We start from the raw sequence: 21,340 nt of genomic DNA, 5'->3' as shown, positions 1-21,340 counted from the left end.
ACTGACTTCAGAGAGAGAGAGCATGCAACTTAGACCAGAAACCTACTCCTAGAAGTTTGGTGGGGCTCACCTCTCCTGGCTATGCTCAACCCCTTTTTCCCTTTATAAACGTGAGATGGGGAGACAGTTCATTATTCATCATTAGATACATACTTGGGATGAGATAAACTTCACCCAGCTTCCAAGGAAGCCACCTCTGTCTGGAACCTGGCTCCTGCCACCCATGGTCCTGCTAAGCAGCATCGCAGGGTAACAAAAGGACTACTTGCAGATGCAGCCCCTTGACAGCCCCTCCCAAACACAGGGCTCACGGTGCGCTCAGCTCCTGTCAGTGCACTAGCCCTCCAGCTGTTACAGGAAGGCTGTCTGGAAAGGCAAGTCATGCCATTTGCCAAGGTTTTGCTGACATCCCCACGCCATCTCAGTGACACAAGCTGTGAGCCTGCAGCAGAAGCACAAGCTGCCCCCTACAGAGCTGCCCCCTCCTGCCCACAGTCAGCAAGCAATCACCTTCAGCCAGGGCAGCACAATCTAATTGCTGCTGAGGAACAACAGAAACACAGGGGCTAAACACTGAAAGGAAGCTCCCTTTCTCAGCCTGGTTTGACCATTACTCCAAAAATATCACGAAATTCCAGTGCATACTGGAGCCAGGTAAGGGAGTCCTTCCCAAATTGCTGGGGCTCTGGATAAAAATTCTGGGGCCTCTGCATACAGATTACAGATGGCAGGACCTGCTTCTCTATCATGTGATATATCATGCTAAAACTAGAATACTCTCAAGGTTCATTAAAACTGTGATACAATATAACAGCAGCAGTTGTACTGCATGCAGACCAAGCAATTTTTTACAAGCAAGTAAGAGAGATCTGAATATTTCAAATCAGCTTCAAAAAGAAAAGTTTAACAAAATACTCACAGCTAAAGTGATTTTGCCTAGGATTTCTTCTGGAATAACATCATCTAATACACTATATACATATTTGTAAAACTTATCAAACGAGGTAGACATGAGCTCCATACAGATCCAACAGTCACCCTGGAAAAAGAAAAGAATCATTGTAACTGTCAAGCTTAAATGAGAGACAAAAACCCAGAGAGCATCCCTTGAATCCAATAAAACACAAACAGCAACCTGCATTTGACAGGAAGGATAGATTTCATCTTGATTAATTTCAGCCATTTCAGCAGCGAGTCTGAATTAGTCATTGAGAGCAATGGAAGAGTAACACCAATACGTACCTTTCCTCCACTCCATTTACCAGCAGAGAAATCTAACTGACAAGATCAGACCTGACATTACAACTCAGATGCCTGAACCTAAATGAATGGAAGTCTCAAAAACTGCCTGGCTCTCAAAAAGGCTGATGGCACAGTGAGATACAGCCATGCACAGTAAGACTTAAAAAAGTCCCTTGCAGTTTATGACAACCCTGCACGGGTCAGAAAACATTTCATACCACATTTGGAGATACGATCTAAGCAAGAGAAAATGAAAATAGATTTAAGAAGGTGGGGGGTTTTGTTGATTTATATCTTGCAGGTAATTTAAATGCAGAAAATTGTAAGACATATCTCTGTTAAATCAAATGCTAAGCTAAACAACCATAGGAGGGTAACATGTTCATGAAACTCTCTCCTGAGATCTGTGAATCAACTTGCTCATGACAGATTTGCTGGGGAGAAGAAATGGATCCCCAGAAAGATGATGTATAAAAGGATTTCATCTTTTGTCATAGTATGTATCTAGTATATGGTGATAAATGGCTTAGCCACGGATTGATCTCAAATTTCAAATTTCTGAACATTTTAACTCCAGTAGAGGACAATTGAATGCTTGGTATGAGCTGTTTCTATAGAGTCTAATGCACTTCAAGCACTGTTTCATTGCTAGGAATACTAAAACACCAAGAATACTAAAACACCAGAACTACAGCCACCCTTCCCAGAAATTACGTATTCTTATCTTCTACTGGCTGTATCACAATCAGTGTTAAAACCACATTAGCTGTCACAAGTAGAGTGCAAAAGACGGTAGGCCAGTCTGGTTGTCTCGTTCTGGCTAGGCACCATCCAAAACACTTGTGTGAAGAGCAGCAGCTTCCGCAGGCAGCACTGCCCCTGGCTGCCCAGGTGGCTCGGAGCACTGGGCACCTGCCTGGTGGTGACTTAGCTGCACGTTCCTGGAATACAGGAAGTAAGAAATAGAGGAGAAGCCTCCCTGTACTGCAGAAGGTAGATTTTTCCCCATCAAGAACAAAAACACAAACACTTAAAAGTACATACGTGGAAATGAAATTAGAAAAAAAAAAAAAAGAGAGAGCGAGCATAGGCATGTTGGCAGCGCAGCAAAGCCCCGTGCTCCCATCCCGTGCACCTCCACTCACTTCTGTCTGAAGCAATCTGCCAGTGCTCATGTCAGCCAAGAGCAATTCTCAAGCTATACTCAGATGATTAAAAAAGCTTGCAGAGCCATGTGTCTTAAAGCCAAAAAGGGGGGTTGTGCCCACTCAGAATGACCTCCTGGACACCATGAACACACCAAGGAATGAACGGCATCCACCAAGACCTTTGTCCAGTCCAAGCACTTGGTTTAGTGGGAACAGAAGGGGCCAGCAAAGGTGGTATCAGCTCATCGCCCACCCAGTGGAAATGGCTGCTACAAGCCTGAGCCCAGAGAACAACCATTTCACCTGAAACAAAAAGGCACTGATCAAACAAGCACTGTGCCGAACACAGAGGCTGAGACACTGCCCAGAGAGAGGCAAATGCAGCACAGTGGAAGAGGACACAACTGGTGTTTCAAGTGACTGACACGAGCCAGTCATGGAGAGAGACATGGAGAAAGGAGATCTCAGGCTGCTGGATAAAGGTTGGAATGGATGGATTTGGCTGAGAACTTGATCTGATTTAAACTGCAGAAATGAAATTAGGTAACACATGCAAAAAATTTCCCTTTTCAACACTGCAAACAAATGCAGAGTGCAGCTATGGCACATCTGTGTCATCAAGAGCGGCTAAGAAAAGGTAAGTGGGCGCAGCATTAGTGGTGCACGTGAATCAGGTGAAATTGGAACCACACCAGACCACTACAAACTATCCACAGTGAAAGCAAACACAGACTTGGTTCTACTGCCTGCAGGATCATTGAAGACATTGCTTCTGTTTTGACCAGCTTTGCATAAAAAATTGGTAATGTGCTATACTCCCGTGCTGCTGTACTGAGACTACAGGGAACTGGATTTGTTCAAGAATGCCAGAATAGTACTGACCACCTGCAGCCTCACGTTTGTGTCCCATCGCACTAATACGTCAGTGTCTTCAGTTGCCCAGGTTACAACGGGTGATGTTTGTACAGGAAAAGCAAACTGAAGTGAAACAACAGGCAAGGTTATCAGAGCTGTGACTGTAACAAAAACTTCACAGCATACTTTGTACGTCTGCAGGGTTGCAATGTACATGTGACTGAGCACTCAAACATGTTAGTGTGTAATCACACTACAAACTACTCACGATCAAAAGCACCAAAGGGAAAAAAATCAAGACATGGTTTAGTTGGTCTCTTGAAGTACCATAGAATGATATAGAAATCCTGAATGGGAGCATTTATTGATCTGGTAATATTAAAATCTACCTGATCAACATGAGTTTCTGTCAGCAAGATCAGTGAAGAAAGATGACAGCTTTTCAATTATGCAGCTTCATTAAGACTGGTGATAAGACTGAAAATCCTACAAGTTCTTATCTCTTCTTGAGACTTGAAAGGACTTGCCTAGAAGCAAAGTTGATGACTTTTACTGAGAACAAAGAGGAAGACTGGCAGGTGCAACTAAATACTTGTCACCTAGCCCCTTTCTTAGCAAATTATACAGAGAAATGCTGATGTGCATGAGAAAGTTCTGCTTCACCTTGAATTGTGAAGGCAAAGCTATCTTAACAGAAGTTTATCTTCAGTTTATGCTTCCAGGTCAGGCTGATTTCTGATTAGAAAACGACAAAGGAAGCATTTTAATTTTTCTCTTCCAGCTATAGCTATTCTTCCGAAGAACTATATTTTAGTCCTTTTCAGGTACTAAATTACCAGGTACTAATGCACTTCTTGTAGGCATACCAAAAATATCCAGGAACGCCCTTCACTTACGACTTCATTCAAAGTATCACTGCCTATGCTCCAGGATATACACAAAAACTGTGTCTTAACCAGCAATTCCTGAATGCAGTGTCCTTAGTTCCCAGCCCACAACTGAGCATGTCATAAAGATGCCCCTAGGCTGAAAAGCAGCTTGGCACTAAAGGACCTGGGGTCTTGGTGGACACCAAGGTGAACATGAACCAGCAACATGACCTTGCCACAAAGAAGGGGAATGGTATCCTGGGCTGCATTAGACAAAGCATTGCCAGGAGGCTGAGGGACATGATCCTTCCCCTCTGCTCAGCACTAGTGAGGCCAGACCTGGAGTGCTGGGTCGAGCTCTGGGCTCCCACTACAAGAGACATGGAGCTACTGAAGACAGCCCAACCAAGGGCCAAAAAGATGATAAAGAGAGAGTTCAGCCTGGGGAAGAAGAAGCTCAGGGGGGGATCTCATCAATTTGTATAAATACCTGAAGGGAAGGTGCAGACAGAATAGAGCCAGGCTCTTGTCAGTGGTGCCCAGTGCCAGGACAAGAGGCAGTGGACATGAACCAGAACACAGGAAGCTCCCTACGAACGTCAGGAAACACGATAGTGCAGGTGACTGAGAACTGGCACAGGTTGCACAGAGAGGTTGTGGAATCTCCATGTTCAAAAGCTGTCTGGACATGGTCCTGGGCAACCTGTACTAGGTGGCCCTGCTTGAACAGGTGAGTTGGACTAGATGGCCACCAGAGATCCCTTCCAGCCTCAACAAGTCTGTGATTCTACAATATCAATACTTGCAGATTTATCACATTAGTACACTGCAGGGCAACCTTTTACACAAGTAGCATCTATACTAATGAGAGAGAATCAAGACTCTCATCATTCTCCCTTTTCCTTACAAGGCACGAAGGACACTTTTCCTAGGGACTGCGGACTGCTTGCTTGGGCAGACACCTCGAGCAATTCCAAAACCGCTAAAGATTTCCATAGTCAAGTAGCATGTTGGACATCTCCACGGAAATGCTAAAGAGCAGATAGATCACGTACAGAGTCTTAGTCAGATGGAAGAATTATCTTTATGGTACCAAGCATACATGAAGATTTTGAAATAACAAATACTACAGATTTAAGAGCCTGTCTGAATGGCATGTCTTCTGCTGGCACTTGAGACAGTCTTGAAAGTCTTTGAAATGGCTAGCAGCTATTTTGAATATTGTACTTATTTCATATAATTGACAGAGATCTTAGGGGGGTGCAGAGACAATTCTATCTCGGACCAAGAACGTAGGATATTGGAAATACTTATTCTTCTCCTGTTTCTTTTTCTAGTTGTGGCTCTGTCTTGTCACAGAGAAGTTAAACTGACTGTCATTTTCTTTTTCTGAATGCTTCTGTGCAGTATGAAGTTTCATGGAATATTAATTACTTTCATTCTTCACCAAGTTTTAACTTTTTACCAATAAAAAAAAGTTTTTGGAGAAGTCTACGAAGGTCACGTAACCTGAAAATTCCTACACATCCTATAGTTTTGAACTGAGTGCTTATTGGACCAAAACCCCAGCATTATATTCCCGTTTCATTAAATAAATACATAATTCAGTCTCATCCAGTGTGTGCCTAAAAACTGATGTAAAGTCCCACTGTTGGTAGTCGATATATAGCTTTTGCATTGTTACACATTAAACTACATACGTAGACATACATACAGAAGGATGTACCATGTGATTAAAGAACAAGGAGCAAATATACCATGGGTTAAGATGCTGTTGGCTGAGGGACAACCAGCACTACTTCCCAGAGAAAACTCATTCCCTTGTCAAGTTCCCCTGAAGGGTGATGGTTAACAACACTTGGCATTCATGCCCTCAGTCTGGTTTTCACGACTCGATGGTATCACTGTAGCTTATGGTATCCAGAAATTTTTCAAGAGGACGCTTCAAAATGGTCAGAACTGCCAAAGACCAAATAGTATTTAAAGGAAAAAAAGGTTAAAAACTGCCAAAGACGAAGCAGTATTTAAAATCTTTCCCTATCAGAAAAAACTTGCTGGAAAAGTGAGCCAAAATACAACTAGGGAAAAATATTCACCTGTAATTTTTTATTTTTTTTAAACCTTTGCAAATCAAAACTTGTCATACTTAGAGAGGCTGCCACAGCAACTTGTCTGTTTACAGTTGTTTTCCTAACTGCAAGCTGGGATATATGTCTGTCCTCAAATTAAGTCCTTCAACAGTTTTGTCCAATTTGGTTTTTCTACTACTACTCCCTAAACTGTCAGGACTCAAAAGCTGAGCTCTGCTTCTCAGCACAAACAGCTCGCTCTTCCAGACAGGTTTCCTGCCTTTCAAAACAGCCCAGCAGCTGCCCTGCTGCTCTCTCTGAAGCTGTTATAATCTTCTTGCTAATTATTTGATTGTGAGAGCTGCCTACTCAGCATTCAAGCTCCTCTGAAGAGGCTCAAAGTGAAGTCTTTCACCCTTTAGGAGCAGAAGGAAGATGACTTCCCATCTGTAGCTCAGTCTACCCCCAGAGAATCTGAGTTCTGGCTCAGAGCAAAAGGTCCCAAAAGGATGTGCCTTTTGGAATGTTTTTCCTTACTTTTCACCTTGAAATCCAGGAACAAAGGGCTTTGTTTACACGTCTTGCTATAGGACTTCCTGAGAGAGGAATCTTTAGTAACATACCATGTGTTCTTATACTCCAGAGGATGGTGCAGCAGTGAGCTGGATCAGTTACTTTGGGAACACAGAGCGGGGGGGTGAGACAGGTTCAAACATACTGGTGAAATTATTTTTTTCCCTTAAATACTTTATCTCTCTGCTTTCTCTGCTGTCATAGTTTCCTGCCTTTAAAAAATGTAATTAACGTTAGAATATGTAATTAATATGACAAGACAGACAACCTCATCCAAGTCTATCTATCAGTTCGCCTTGCACACCTTTGAGGTGTGTGCCAGCCATAACAGACTGAGGAGAGGGGGAAGTTTGCTTTCATTTCAGAAACACACACCACTGATGCTGAGAGTGTGGGCAGAGGGGATTCCAGGGACAAACACACTATACCCCTGAGTGACCTTATTGAAGTCTTCCCCAGAGCACCCAAGGAATGCTGCCTGGTTGCAGGAAGACAGGATTTTTTGACAAAACAAAGGGTGCAGAAAAAAACAGGCTGACAGTTGGATGTTGATCAAGGTAGGTTTCTGTATTATTTATGTATGTATACTTACATTCTGAGATGTGCCTAGAGTTGCAGAGGTGACAGGCTCACACAGTTCTGAACATGTTGCTCATCAGCAATCTGGCAAGATATTGTGTTGCCCAGAGACTTTTCTTCAAACCAGCTGACAGCCTTATCATTTGTATTTCAGCAAAGCTGCAAACTTTCAGCCAAGGCTGAGGCTCCACACTTACCAGGAGTTTGAAATGCGTGAACAGGGACAACACTTCCTCACTCAAAATGTTCAACAGATAAGACAAAGCAAAGCATGAAAAAAGAAATTATTTTTATCCTTATTTTAGAGACTGAGATTTAAAGTCAGAGGAATAACCTGACAAAATAACAGAGAAAGATTCTCCAGAAGCAGGAATTGAATATTCAGTCCCAATTTGTGGTTTTAATTGCAAGATTCGCCTTCTTCCTCTCAACAGCTCTCCACTAAAGCCCCAACAGACTCTGCACAGGTTACTACCAGATAATAAGCAAAGATGAACAGCAGCAAGTAGGTCTCTATTTTCCTTCTTCCCTTGGGTAGGTGTACAGGATTGAGACTCAATTAGAGGAAAACAGGCAAGCATGGCATAAAACTGTCCAGGCTGCATGCAGAATGCCAGTTTCCCAACTGTTTTTACTAGTCATTCAAATGCAATGGGAGTGCCTGAGCAAGGCATGAGGAGAAAGAAGGACACCTTCTGTGGCCCTGCAGCAAAATGCATTCTTTGAATTACAATAAGTAGATGCTAAAACAGTCACAAACACTCAGTGATTAACACTATACTCCTGGACATGAATAAGTGATCTATGTCAGAATTAACTACAGTCAGCTTACATAGATTTTGATGCTCTAATTCTGGTCTTCACTTGGTATAATTCATGAAGCATCATATTGAATAACCCACTCTACAGCACACAATATCTATATGCATAAAAGGGCCAAGCAAAATGACAGGCCCCAGGGTGGCTATTGCAGATATTGCTCCTTTCAAGAGCAGTCAAGCAATTTTGGTCTCCATCCCAAATGGACAGAGTAGAACCGGAAAAGATGCAGAGAATGGCAAGAAAGATGATCAAAGGTCTGGAATGGATTCTATGCATGACACAGGCTTGCACTTTTCAGTCTGGAGAAGACATGACAGAGAGGGGATAGGGCAACAGTCCATAAAATCCTCAGTGGCCTGGAGAGAATTGGTAAGGAGCAACAACTAACTTTCTCTTCAAATACAAAAACTATGGAAACCGCTAGGGGCACCATTCAGAACAGCAGAATGAAAATTCAAAATCGATCAAGGTGACAGGCCTTCAAATGACAGGCAGACGAGCAAGCAAAGTGCCTCTCAGGGAGCACTGAAGATGCAAAAAATGTGCATGTATCCGTGGGGAAAACAAACCATTTACAGGACGAGAAGTCTAGGAAGAATCACTAAGCAAAAGATAGCATGTAGAGCTCAGAAGACATTCAGGTACATACAACTGAAGGTTATGGCAAAGTATCACGTGTGCTTCTTTATGCAGATCCTTTGGGCCATCCCCAGAGACAGGACCACCCACTGGTCTGACCCAGCCAGGTCACTCTTATTTTCTTACGCATCTGCAGGTACAAACCACTTCAAGCAAGAGGCACTTCAATTACGAGTCTCTGACACAGCCCTGGTATGTACTTATGTACATACGTACACACAGCAAATAACTATCTGATCACATCAGCCACCTTTATTACAGGGATACTGAGTTTGCACGCGTCCTCCACATGGTCATATCTGATTACTGACATAAATCACATTTGTGTTCAAGCGCAGTGCCACAGAGCTGTGCCCAGCCCAGCAGTGCAGAGGGGAACCACAAGTTCATCAAATGAGAAAAACAGGAGAGAAAGAGAGACTGAAATGTGCAGACAGACCTAACAACGAATGGGAATAGCATCTGTGTGTTCACCACTACTCAGACATCTGGATACCTTGGTTAAATAGCCTTGATTAAAGGTACCAAGCTAAAAATCCTAACATAAATTAACTTTCTCTTCCTTATTGCATGTTGGCAACTGCAAAGAAAAAAAGTTAATAAAATAAAAAATTCTGCTAAAAATGAAGCAAGTTTGGAGTTCCCACCTCTCTGAAGAGCGCACCATAAAACTGAACAATATACGGGCAGTCACTGCTTCGCATTACTACATCAAGGTCCATCAGAAGCTGCTTCTGTTCTTTTTCATCCACTGTCGACCGAATTCTCTGAAAGAGGAAGAGTGGCAGAGACTTTATCACTTACAAGCCATTACTGTATCTTCAGAACCATTAGTGGAGCAACGTGCCAGGGACCCCAAACCCAAGGCTGAGCAGGCAATCCCCAAGGCATGATAAAATACACTCGAGAGAATTGAACTGTTTTCGAATCAGAATTGTAACTGAAAAACCCAAAAGCCATTCAATACAGAATATAAAATCTCCAATCAAATTTTACTCTTATGAGCATCAGCATTTTCAGATGAAATGGCAGTATGAAATTAAAGAGCAAAGATTTCATTGAGACCTACAGCAAAACAATATATTCAGGTTATCACTTCAAAACATTCCCACAGAGTTCTTAGCCATGTTGGATGGGGCTCAAAGACTGATTTGAAATTTAACCAAGGAACATTATGTTTGAAATGACTAAGAAAAGCAAAGAAGACAAAAGTTTTCCTCCACCTTGCCTTCAGCATGGCTGGCACAGTGGAAAAGGCCCATAACGTAATCGAGGGAACACATTGCTCTGGTAATGCTAATGGTGGGCAACAGTCCTTCTCAAAAAACTAACAACTCTACCTTGTACTGGCCTAGCTAACACTAACACTGTATGAAAGATATAGATTATATGCTGTATGTTTAAAAATGTATATATACCCACTATACTTTATAGTGTATATATAAGGAAAACTCTGATTTGGGCTTGAAAGAACAATTTAAGTTTGAAAATAAAAAGAAGAGCACACATCCAACCATGAAGCTCATTAAATGAAGGATGGAGGAGTCCATCCACAGTTTTTCATGTAATTTTACAGATACATTTATCATCTTGCACTAATTAAATGCATTCTCTGAAACACTAGTGAGTAAAATTATGATACTGAAGAACTGAGTCACACTGAGAAATCATCAAAAAGAAAAAAAATGAGAAGTCCAAAGCAACAGAAACAGCCTGGACTCTCCTTGTGGAGAAAAACTGTCTGTCTATCCAAGAAAGAAAAAAAAATGTTCAAGGTTGTCGGAAAAACCTGCATGATACCAGAAGCCAGTCCCACTGACACTACTTGGCAGAGCTCACTGCCCTGTGAGCAGCTGCTGGTGGCAGCAAGACCACAAGCATTAGCAAGCACAAGGCTAAGCATATGAAGGTACTTTAAAAGTTGGCTGTTCATATTACATCACTTGAGATTATGAGGGCATGATTATGTACCTTTGGACTATTTTGTGATGATCCACACAAAATGAGGACCGTATTGAGACTACAATTTCCTTACCTTTGCTGTATCCTGGTATTTTGGTATCTCCCCATTCATTCGTTATGTTCTAGCAGTTCTAGTTTGGCCTAGAACAGTAATTGTGTTCATACTGCCCTTTTCCCTCCCAATGAATTCTAGAGTAGTAGGGAAAACTAGTAAGAGCCTTGCCCAGCACACCCACAATCTGTAACATCCACACCTTACAATGTCACTGAGTGGGTGGAATTTTGTCGTTGCAAACAAATCAAGAAGATGACTCAAGGGCCTAGTAATGAAACTAGAACACTTCACCTCTAGGTCACTGGTTCAAATCTGTTTCACAGAAGTTTAGTCACATCAGTGAAGAAGGTCTGATAAGTTCGATCATTTCTTTGTCTTGGATCTACATCATATAAAGCTCTTCAACCCTGCACTGATATATCAAAGGCTAAGAAGATTAAAAGTCTCCTTCTGGATGGCACACCATCAGCACTGTATGAAATAATAATGATGTTGCTCTGACCTTGATAGAAGATGATGGATGCCAAAGCCACTGTGGTAGGACCTCTGAGGAGCAGTTTTGTCTCCCACTGAGATGCTACCCACTCCTCTGAAAAGTTCACAAAACAGGTGAGAAGCAGTACCAAAAGATCTTTTCTCCATACTGTAACTCACAGCTCTCTTCTGTGCCAATTCCATTAACTGCTTTCCCCGAAAAGCCTTTCTCCTGGTCATCTCCTCAGCCTCCCTCCGCATTCCTCTCACAGCTGCACACTCCGGTCTCAGCCATCCCTGCAGCATGCTTCTCGAACTCTACAACTTCACCTGAAAGTACCTCATCCCAACTCTGACATTCTCTGCATCTTCTCTGCTCTAACTTCTTCAACTCTGGAAAGCATTTGAGATACTTGTATGGAGAAGGTAATTTTAATGGCACCCTGGAACAACAACCAAACCCAACAACTTCTTTTTTCCAGCCACAATCTCCCCATGGAGAAATAAAAAGAGCAGTCAGAGGACCCCAAGGATGTACAGTTATGTAAAGGTTATAATACAGAACATCCATGCAGACGTGGCACCCAAAGGACACCTTAAAAAGCCAGCATAAACTCCTGAACAAACACTGCTTTGGAGACTGATGGGGAGTCTTTTATAAGACTGCTGGAGACCGGAGGTTTGATAATTCAAGAAGAGCGCAAAACCCTCAGAGGCAACATGCAGCACAATGCTGAGCTGAGGTCACCCAGGCTGGAAAAGAAAAGTCTTAATTCATCAGCTAAGAAGCAAGCATTCATGAGCAAAAGAAGGAAGAAAAAGCAAAAGGTGATGGAAGTCAGCAGCAGCCAGTACTCAAACAGCACATGAGCCACAATGAAGACCTGCTACCTAACTCTGAGGCAGAGTGCCAGACACTGCAGCAGTACCCACAGACAGACTCTCCCAAAGACACAGAAGGTGGCAGGAAAGGAAGACAAGGAAGGCAGCAGCCTGACAACACCATGTAAGATTGGGATGGACAAGTTTGACTTGGTTTCAGCTCTTACATCTCTCAGCCTGGTTACTCAATTGCATGCAGTTGCTGCCATGGCCAAACAGGCCACCTAAGGAAGAAGTGGCTTTTGTAGTGGAGATTATAGAAAGCCTAATCTTTAGCAGTTTCTTGTTAGCCTCAAACAAACTGCATAAAATCCTTCAGAAGAAAATTCTCCAACCTTTTTAGCACAAACCCAGGTTAGGAAAAAGGTTTCCAATATCTGAAATAAGAGCTCTATAAGTGATGCTCTGGGCAGCATCAACACCAAAATGATAAATAAACTATGCTGTGTGGATTGTACCACTCTCAAACCTAAAACCTGACAGATCCCAGAAACCAGACCCAAAACAGAAGAGACATCACTCAACTCCAGTATGCACAGGAAAAAAATCAGGTGCAGCAGGTAGGGAAGGGAAGGGAAGGGAAGGGAAGGGAAGGGAAGGGAAGGGAAGGGAAGGGAAGGGAAGGGAAGGGAAGGGAAGGGAAGGGAAGGGAAGGGAAGGGAAGGGAAGGGAAGGGAAGGGAAGGGAAGGGAAGGGAAGGGAAGGGAAGGGAAGGGAAGGGAAGGGAAGGGAAGGGAAGGGAAGGGAAGGGAAGGGAAGGGAAGGGAAGGGAAGGGAAGGGAAGGGAAGGGAAGGGAAGGGAAGGGAAGGGAAGGCCACAAGCACCAAAATGAAAACCTGCTTCTTGAGCCAAGAGAGAAAACAGTGCTGTCCTGCATACACAGCTCACAGGTGTGCTCAGCAGAAAGTCCTGCAGCAGCACCTGACAGTGTCCCCAAAGGGAAGGGTGTTATCTGCAGGACAGCAAGGACCGAAAGCTACAAAATGAGCAGGAAGAAAGGGCTTTTGCCCACTTGCTGCTGAGGACAAGAGCATTTACCTACCCATCCAAAACACTTTCAGTGCTGAAAGAAGCATGTCAGGTCTTTCACTGGTAACAACTAGTCTCCCATCTCCTCTAATAAGGCTTACTCCCTCACCATTTCCTTTTAACCCTTACTCATTCACTCCTTTCTCAGTGTCATATCAGCAGGGTTTGAAGCACTGTTTTCCCTAACTCTCAGACAGCTATCCAAAACAGATGAGTGAAACAGAAAATTCTCCTCAATAAACCTTAAGTATTCAACTCCAGGGAGGGTATCTAATTGTGAGAAGAATGGAGATGAAGATTTACAACATAGCCAGCTTGCAAAAATCCCAATACTTCTCTTCAGAAATCATATGGGAACAGGAAGGTCAGAAAAATCTGCCCCTTGACTGAACTTAATACACTTACATGTCATCTCAGAGGGCTTTTATGGGCTATCAGACATGCAGGAAACAACTGACAAATTACAGAAGTATACATAAATATACAACTTCTGCTCTCAGGTGTACCTGATATATAACAAGCTATTTCAACTGTGAGGCAGCCATCAGCAAAATTCTGTGAAAGCCAAGGAAAGACAGACAAAACACCTATTTTAAAACTACGGATAAGAGAGCAAGCACTGACTATAAGGCAAAACGATGTGAAAGAGGCACCGTGTTCTGAACAAGAAATGGCTCCATAGCTTACAGACTTATCCAGGAAGAACAATGATCTTTTATGGACACTTTATAGGCTTGACATCCTATTGAATTTTATTTATCTCCAAACAGTGCCTTGGCCAGCTTCTCTGATACCCAACTCATCTTAGAATTGCTTCTGAACTTCTCAGGACAAGCGTAGATCAGAAGAAGTGGAAGATTGCCTGAAGACTGGTCAAAAATACCACTAGACTAAACAGAAAACAAGAAACCAGCAACAAGATCTGAGGATGTTGGCTGGAACTGGAAACTAGACTAGGTAATATTGCAGAGATAGACTGAATCGACTATGTTGATTTATACAGTAAATATTGGAAGATACAGAAAATTCTGGTATGTGGCTGAAAATCACTGCAAATTCTGGGGTGAAGGAAAACTGAACAAAAGGACTGAGGAAAAAAATGCCCCTCTCCAGTTTTACTATTTTACTATTACTCCCTAGTCATAGCTATTTTTGGCAGAAAAATCATAAGAGGTGCAAGACTTTTCCATGGGCCAAGGACAAGAAGCCTGAAGGTCAACTGAAGCAAAAGCCATTCTGCTGGTTTCTGGACAGCATGTTCTTCAGCCAGGTCAAAGCAAGAGAACTGGAAGAGGAAGAAACTGGTAGAAGCTTCTAATACTGAAACCCAAAGGTCCCGGTGTTCCCTACTGCTGGAAAGAAAAGGCCTGTCGAGCACCCAGGGGTTCAGGAGGTTGAATGGGAGAGAGGAAGGTGAGCGCAGAGGTGAGCTGCACGTTCCTGCCAACCTCAGGCTCTTCGCTGTTGCGCTCAGGCTTCTGGTTGGCACACACACTACTGTACAGACTAAAGGCTGGCTATTTTAAATGCTTGATAATTTACCTTGGGAACTCTTCAAACAAGAAAACCTCCTAAGGCCTTTTTAAGTACTCTGGCTAATAAAATCCACACTATGTATTACCTATGCTATTTATGTAGTAAGCAGAGGATGCTGCTCCAACAAGGAGAATAGTTCCTAGCATTCATTCAGATTGGGGGATTTTTCATTTATGTATTTTTATCAGTCTGGAAAGCCAAGCATTCCAAGGATTTTTTAAAGACCCTTTTTGTGTGAATGATCATCATCCTAAAGGGAAACTTCAGGACAGAAGGACAACCCTCAGCTGCTTGGTGAGCTTCCCAAGAAAAACAATTCACCTGAATAAAACGGGAGTTCTCTGAAGATCCTCTGATCTGCTAGACAGTCTGGTTCTTCAGATGTGTGGTATCCTCATGAAACAAGATGCGTTAACCCTCCCCAGAGCAGCTACAACAACATATGGTGATACTGGAGGGCACATACAAAAGAGGACTGGAGAACAAGACATGTTGTGAAGCCTCTGGGATAAGATCAGGAGTGACAGCAGTGCAGCAGATCCTGAGAAGGGACCAGGGCTCTCTGCAGAGCAGACAAGCTTCGGAGATTATTCATGAGACACGAATTGCTACAGACTGAACAAAAACAGACTGAAGAGCAATCGAGAAACCAGGAATAAAGTCAAAAGAAACTGGGTGGAACTGGAAGCTGGACTAGACAATATCACAGAGAACTGGTGCTGCAGCACGCAGGTAAACACGGGCCAGGGAAGACACTGCTTTCAGGGAAAACAGAGTCCGGAAGAGAAACCTGCCAAGAAGTGAGGAGTTAATGTAAAAACTGGCCTTGCAATGATGAATGTGCACAGAGCTGGCAGTGGACAGAACAGGGCTGTTTTCTATCCCACCTGGAAGAGTCATGAGCTTGTATGTCAATAAATGCTCAAGAAAATGAATAGTGGTTTTGTTTGTTGCTGTTGGTTGTGTTTTTTGTTTGTTTGTTTTTTAAGTGAGAGGGAAGATCACAATGCCAGCTGACCCAGAGCAAACAGGAACTTTGAATCTCTAGGAAGACCTGTAAGAAAAAATGGACTTAATGAACAAGATGATTCTTATTATGATCTTGCAAACATAATAAAACATTTTTCATGGAGAAAAACAAAAAGCATCACACCGAAGACCACAACCGTCTGTTTCCATACAAGATCACAGCTCCCAGCCCTCTGCAGCCAGCAGCAGCCTCACAGGTGTGAGCTGCCTGCTCCTCTAGCCATGTCCTGCTGCTCCAGCCTTCAGCCCGCCCCTGCAGACACATGCCACGGCTTTCTGTTATTTAAGTATGTATTTCTGGAGGCGCAGAGTGACAAAAGCTGAAGGAGAGGGAGGAGCAGGACTGGGCACAAAAATTCATCATGAAAGCCTCTCCCTGAGTAATACTCCGTCAGCCTAAAGCTCTGCTGAAGTGGTTTCACACCAGCGACACGAAGAGGCACATTCTCCTCCTCCGCCACTGACGCTAGAGTACCAGATGAAAGCTTTCTGACTCATCCAGGGGCCTGGCAGCAACTAGACACCCTCATTAGAGGTGCCAGGATTACATCTGCCAAGATCCATACATTGACTGATCAAGCCAAACTGCATAAAAGAGGAAAATGAAACAAAATTGTGCCTCCATCTGCAGAGCTCAAGTTATTCTGGTGATATTTCAGCACATGCAGGAGTAGAGACCGAGTGGCTTTCCTGAAGTGGTAAGAAGCATAGACAGAAGGGCAGCAAAAGGGCTTTGCTTGGACAGCCCAGGGAAAACAAAGGACACCAAGCAGAGTGAAAGCAGAAGGCTAAATTAAACCACACTTCAAGGAACCAAAGACTGCAAAGCACCATGGAAGTGGCATGATAAGCTAGAAGAAGACATAGGAAGGGGCTGGAAACAGGATTTGAGGGTTTGCTACAGCAGCCGCATTTGCTCAAGCCTGAGAGTTGAGCAGGATGAGTGCCCAAAGCTGCCAGGCTGCCTGGGTGCAGCAGGAGCTGAAAACTCCAGCATGGAGGAAAGGAATGAATCTTCATCTGCTCTTTACTATATAAGTGCAGCACCCTTGTCCAACAAGCAGGATTTGAAACTGTGTGCAGGAGAAGGGGCTGACAAGCCACAGTCTGAAGATGGTTAGTGCAAACAGGACTTGGCCCTCCAGGAAGAAGTGGAGTGGGAAGATACCTGATTGATCCAGAAATCTGCCATGGGTAGTGATGGAGGAGAATGAAGGAGCAGCTGGAGGAGGCCCACGCAGCAATTTTCTCTGCATCTAACTAGCAGCTTCTGGAGCCATCTCTGTGCTTCACTCATCAGTACAGAACAGCCAAAAGCTTTTGGCTTGCAGCCTCCGAAAACCTATTTCCTCTTGCTGAATGCCCTTCCAAGGATGATCTGCCTGCTGCACTGCTGTTACTGTAATCAGCTCTTGGGGATGCATAGGAGAGGCACAGCAGCACCACCAAATACCCAGAGACACTGGCTTTGAAATTCAGTGTCCTTGATGCCATGCACACAGCACAGTGCCACACCACCAAGTTGCAAGCAGGTGTCCTTTACATCATAGCTAGGACCTCAAATCACTAGACTGACATGTTTTTTTCTCAAACAACCTCGATATTCCTGGAAAAGCCTAGGTAATTTCTAAACCTTTTTCTCTTACAGAAGTATTTTGAGCTGAAAGAGAATAAAACAAGTGTTTGCCTGTAGGGTAAAGAAACACCATAGGGAGCAGCTGGTTTATATGAATGCAGGTGAGGAGCTGGGTCTTCAGATGGCAACAGCTCCATAAGCCATCAGGACACCATAGGCTTGAGGGAAACAGAGAGAGCAGAAGATGAACAGCCCCAAACACAGATGGCCCATAAGGCAGATTAAGACAGAGCAGGTTAATGCACAACCCAGATTGCCCCAAAAGCAACAGCCATCCGAGAAAGAAAAGGCTTGGAGTACTTTGAGTACATGAGCACTTTGGGATGAACTAGTAACTACTTCAGAATCAGCTGTCCTGAAAATCTCATTACAACTGCACCATCCAAGCTTTGGAATAGCTGTTTCTGCCCTGGAGACCTCACACACTGTTCCATCCACGGGCTTTCCTTTGCTCAGTTTTGTGTTTAATCCCCATTAGGCCCCTTGTTACTAACATTTTAGAAGTAGATGCAGCTGCCCAGACCCTCCAGCCCTCCTTCTCTCTCCAGGGAGGAGAAGGTGCCGCAGGCATAGCTGTGCCCACCCAAGGGGTGTGTTCAGAGAAAAGAAGGTGTTATCATCCCAGCCCACAACCCTGACATTTCAGCATTCAGACAATGTAGAAGTATGAGGTTTTATTTGTTTAAAAGTGAGCCCCCAAGCCCAGCACCCCACTGGGGTTCAGCCCACTTCTCTTCACTCAACAGGTTGTCCAACGTCACCTCCAGCTGTGTGCTTCAAGAACACAGCACTGCAGCTTCCCACCTCGCAGGTGGGAGCTGTACCTGCACTGCAGACCCTCCACACTGACACTACTTTTCTACCATCCTCAAAGTCCCTTTGCAAACACAATCTGGGACAAGAGAATATCTGTACCAGCAGACACATCTCTTTCTCAGAAACGTTAGCTAGCCCAACAAAGCGTTCTTCTCAACACAACTATATCCACTGCAGAGCTTTTGAAAACAACCCCACTCAGCTATAGGTAGTTTTTTATAACCCAAAGCCATCATGATTATAATAGCAAAACCTGTTGCCCAGGTCACATACTCTGGGCTTGAGGCTACAGGTGCCCAGGCATCATTTCACCACATCGGTGGTTTTCAGCCCTTCATCTACAAACTCCATCTAGAAGCTCCACCAAAGGCAACTAGGAGAAACAGATCTTTAGTGACAGGCAACCTCTAGCTCCATTGGAAACTTTTAGGGATTCAAAAAAAAAAAAAAAAAAAAAAACCCACACTGAAACATCACTGCATTGTGATCCAAAAAGCTGTGAGACCTGGCCAATGATCCCACCACTATGAGGAAGTCAACATTTACTGGAGAATATCAAAGGTTACTCCAGTACCCTGCACGCTTCGGACAAGTATGAGTTATAACCGTAGTAGCTAGAGCTGGGACTGCGACATGTCTACCTGCCACATGAGACCAGCAGGAGTGAACGTTTCCAGATCAGACCAGAGAATATTCCAAAGATGACAGAGAGAGATGAAAAGAGAGTGACACCAAGTTCTACATAGCTCAAAGCTCTCTTCTACTCTTTCATGGGAGCACTTACAGTTGATATCATCACCAGAGTTAAAAGATTGATGTCATGAGCTACCACCTAGCAGCAAGCAAAGTAAAGGACATGAAAGAGAGAAAATGGATGCTGTCCACCAAACCCAGCTCAATGGACACGCAGCTCCTCAAAAATACCCAGTGAGAAGCACTGCTACAGCAAGACAAAGATTACTCCATATTGCCCAGCTAGGAAATGAAGTTGCATAACGTTCATGCTTTCATGGTGAGTTTTTGGGTAGCATAAGGTAGAAAATGGATAGTCCTGAAAAACAGTACACTTCCCATCTCCACAGTAGATCCAGCATGGTAAGAACAAAGCAAATATACTCCATCACATAACAGCAAGAGCAAAACACTCCCTAGAAGATTCCCATTTCAGCCCCCTCTTGGTGAGGCTGTTAATTATTACATCATGGGCACATGCTTACAAAAAAAGCAAATTTAAAGTCACTACCGTATTTCACAAAAGACACCGAAAAGCTGCTGGGATGTCAGCTTGTGCCTACTACCAACCTAGTCTGTATCTGAACCAGTGACCCAGAGGTGAAAGACCCATACCCCATTATCAGTCTCCAGAGACACATGATCCCCTCAAAACAGTAAGTTCCTGATAGGCATCTTCGAAAGGGCACAAGCAATTATGAGAGCTTCACAAATCACTTGACAATATGCCCATTATACAATGCATTTTCAGCAAAAAGCAGCCTTTATATTGGAAATAAATAGAAAAGAGCAGTAGATGGGTGCTAGATGGAAGAACATTAATTCTCCATCACATTTCATCCCTAATGGACTGAAGTACAAACGTAAGTATGGGCATCACCTACTTTAACTGCCATAATTTGCCCACTTGGTTTGTGGACCATTTTGTTGACAGAACCATAAGCGCCTCGTCCAATTTCTCCAAGGTCTTTCAAGTCCTCTGCTGTAAAATCCCAATGCTGTTCAGGGGAAATCTTCAATTTTCCTGATGATTCAATGCTGTGTGTTCTCAGTCTCTCTCTGTCAAAAATATTGGGAAGCAATTTTTCCACATTTTAAATAGTCTGTAAATTTCTCTTTTCAGCACTTGATTAAACATTAGAAGAGAGGGATTCACAAAAGCTACAGCAACAATCTGACTCCATGAGGGATTTTGGTTGGGGTGGGGGATGCAGGGGTGAGGGAAAATCTTAAATCAAAAATGACATATTGTTGCCCACAGCTTCAATTAATGCTAAGTTTCTCCAGCTGTGGCACGAAATTCAGTGTGTCTCATTTATTAGAGTCATTCTAATCAGTCATTAACACAGTTCTTTCTGCTTTGCACAAAATACATTAAGCTTAAAGCAGGATCTGATAACATGCAGAACCAAGAGTCTGAAGAGCACTCCCCAGCCCCATCTTCCCAAAGCTTTTGTTGCTCTACACCATTACACTCTGCAGCAACTGCCTTGCTTTTAATCAGGCTTTTGTTCAATATGGACAAGATCTTATGTTTGTATCAAGGGAACTTTACAAAGAGAGCTTGCTCTTAATGGAAAACTGCAATTAATTTTAAAAACATTTTAGGTGATTATTTAATTTATTTGAAAAAACAAAACAAACAAACAAAACCAAATAAAGAGCCAATAATTTAAACTTATAAAAAACAATACAAGCTGTTTGTGACATATGAAAACAAAAAGTGCCTGTTCAAGTGCATCTTTACCAAATGCCTAGATTACTGTTCTCTGGCAAAAATTGTCTCTACTGAAGCCACCAGGATTTGTCCATGTAAGAAAAACAGAACAATGCCCCAAATTTGTAAGATAGAAGAGTTCAACAGTTGTTTTAAGATGCCTCCAATTACTCACTCAAATGCAGCAATGCATTACTGAATTAGTAGGAAATGCACAAGTATTTTCAACACTTTTCACGCTAAAATGCCATGCAAAATTTCATTTTTTATTAATTAATTAGATGAATCACACATCTTTGGTCATGAAGTATGCCAAAAGCCTGAACTTCCTACTTTAACGTAGCATTAACAGTATTAAAGACAGTTCCCCCTGCAGGGCACACCAATCCCACACAGATATTAAAGCCAGCAGGTATTTTTGACCGCCTTGTGAACGAGGGAGATTCTGTCAAACTCATCCCTTGGACTCTGATCACTTCACCTGAGCATTTGATCAAGCGACCACATGTTTGTCCAGGGTCCAATCAAATGAGCAGAACATACATGAGGTATTTGACCAAACACATCACGCTTATCAAGTTTATCAGCCAGAGGAATAAACATGCCACAGCTGATTCCAAACTGGTAAACACAACAGAGCATTTGTCAATCAGCAGCTGCAAACACTACCCAGTT

General features: G+C 43.1%; 1 protein-coding gene across 2 annotated transcripts in view; it reads right to left on the bottom strand.

Moving 5' to 3' along the window:
• The window catches only part of MAP2K4 (mitogen-activated protein kinase kinase 4), a 94,923-nt gene that overhangs the window by 20,492 nt on the left and 53,091 nt on the right, over window positions 1-21,340 (bottom strand). For both annotated transcript variants that reach the window (XM_035561868.2, XM_035561870.2), the window contains 3 exons: window positions 19,833-20,007; window positions 9,444-9,563; window positions 920-1,039 (listed from right to left, as the gene is read on the bottom strand). In XM_035561868.2, coding sequence (XP_035417761.1) covers window positions 920-1,039; window positions 9,444-9,563; window positions 19,833-20,007 — 415 coding nt within the window. The remainder of the gene's footprint in view (window positions 1-919; window positions 1,040-9,443; window positions 9,564-19,832; window positions 20,008-21,340) is intronic.

The sequence above is a fragment of the Cygnus atratus genome, chromosome 18 (genome assembly GCF_013377495.2).
Source record: "Cygnus atratus isolate AKBS03 ecotype Queensland, Australia chromosome 18, CAtr_DNAZoo_HiC_assembly, whole genome shotgun sequence".
Lineage (NCBI taxonomy): Eukaryota > Metazoa > Chordata > Aves > Anseriformes > Anatidae > Cygnus > Cygnus atratus.
This window is presented reverse-complemented; position numbering and strand designations above follow the sequence as displayed.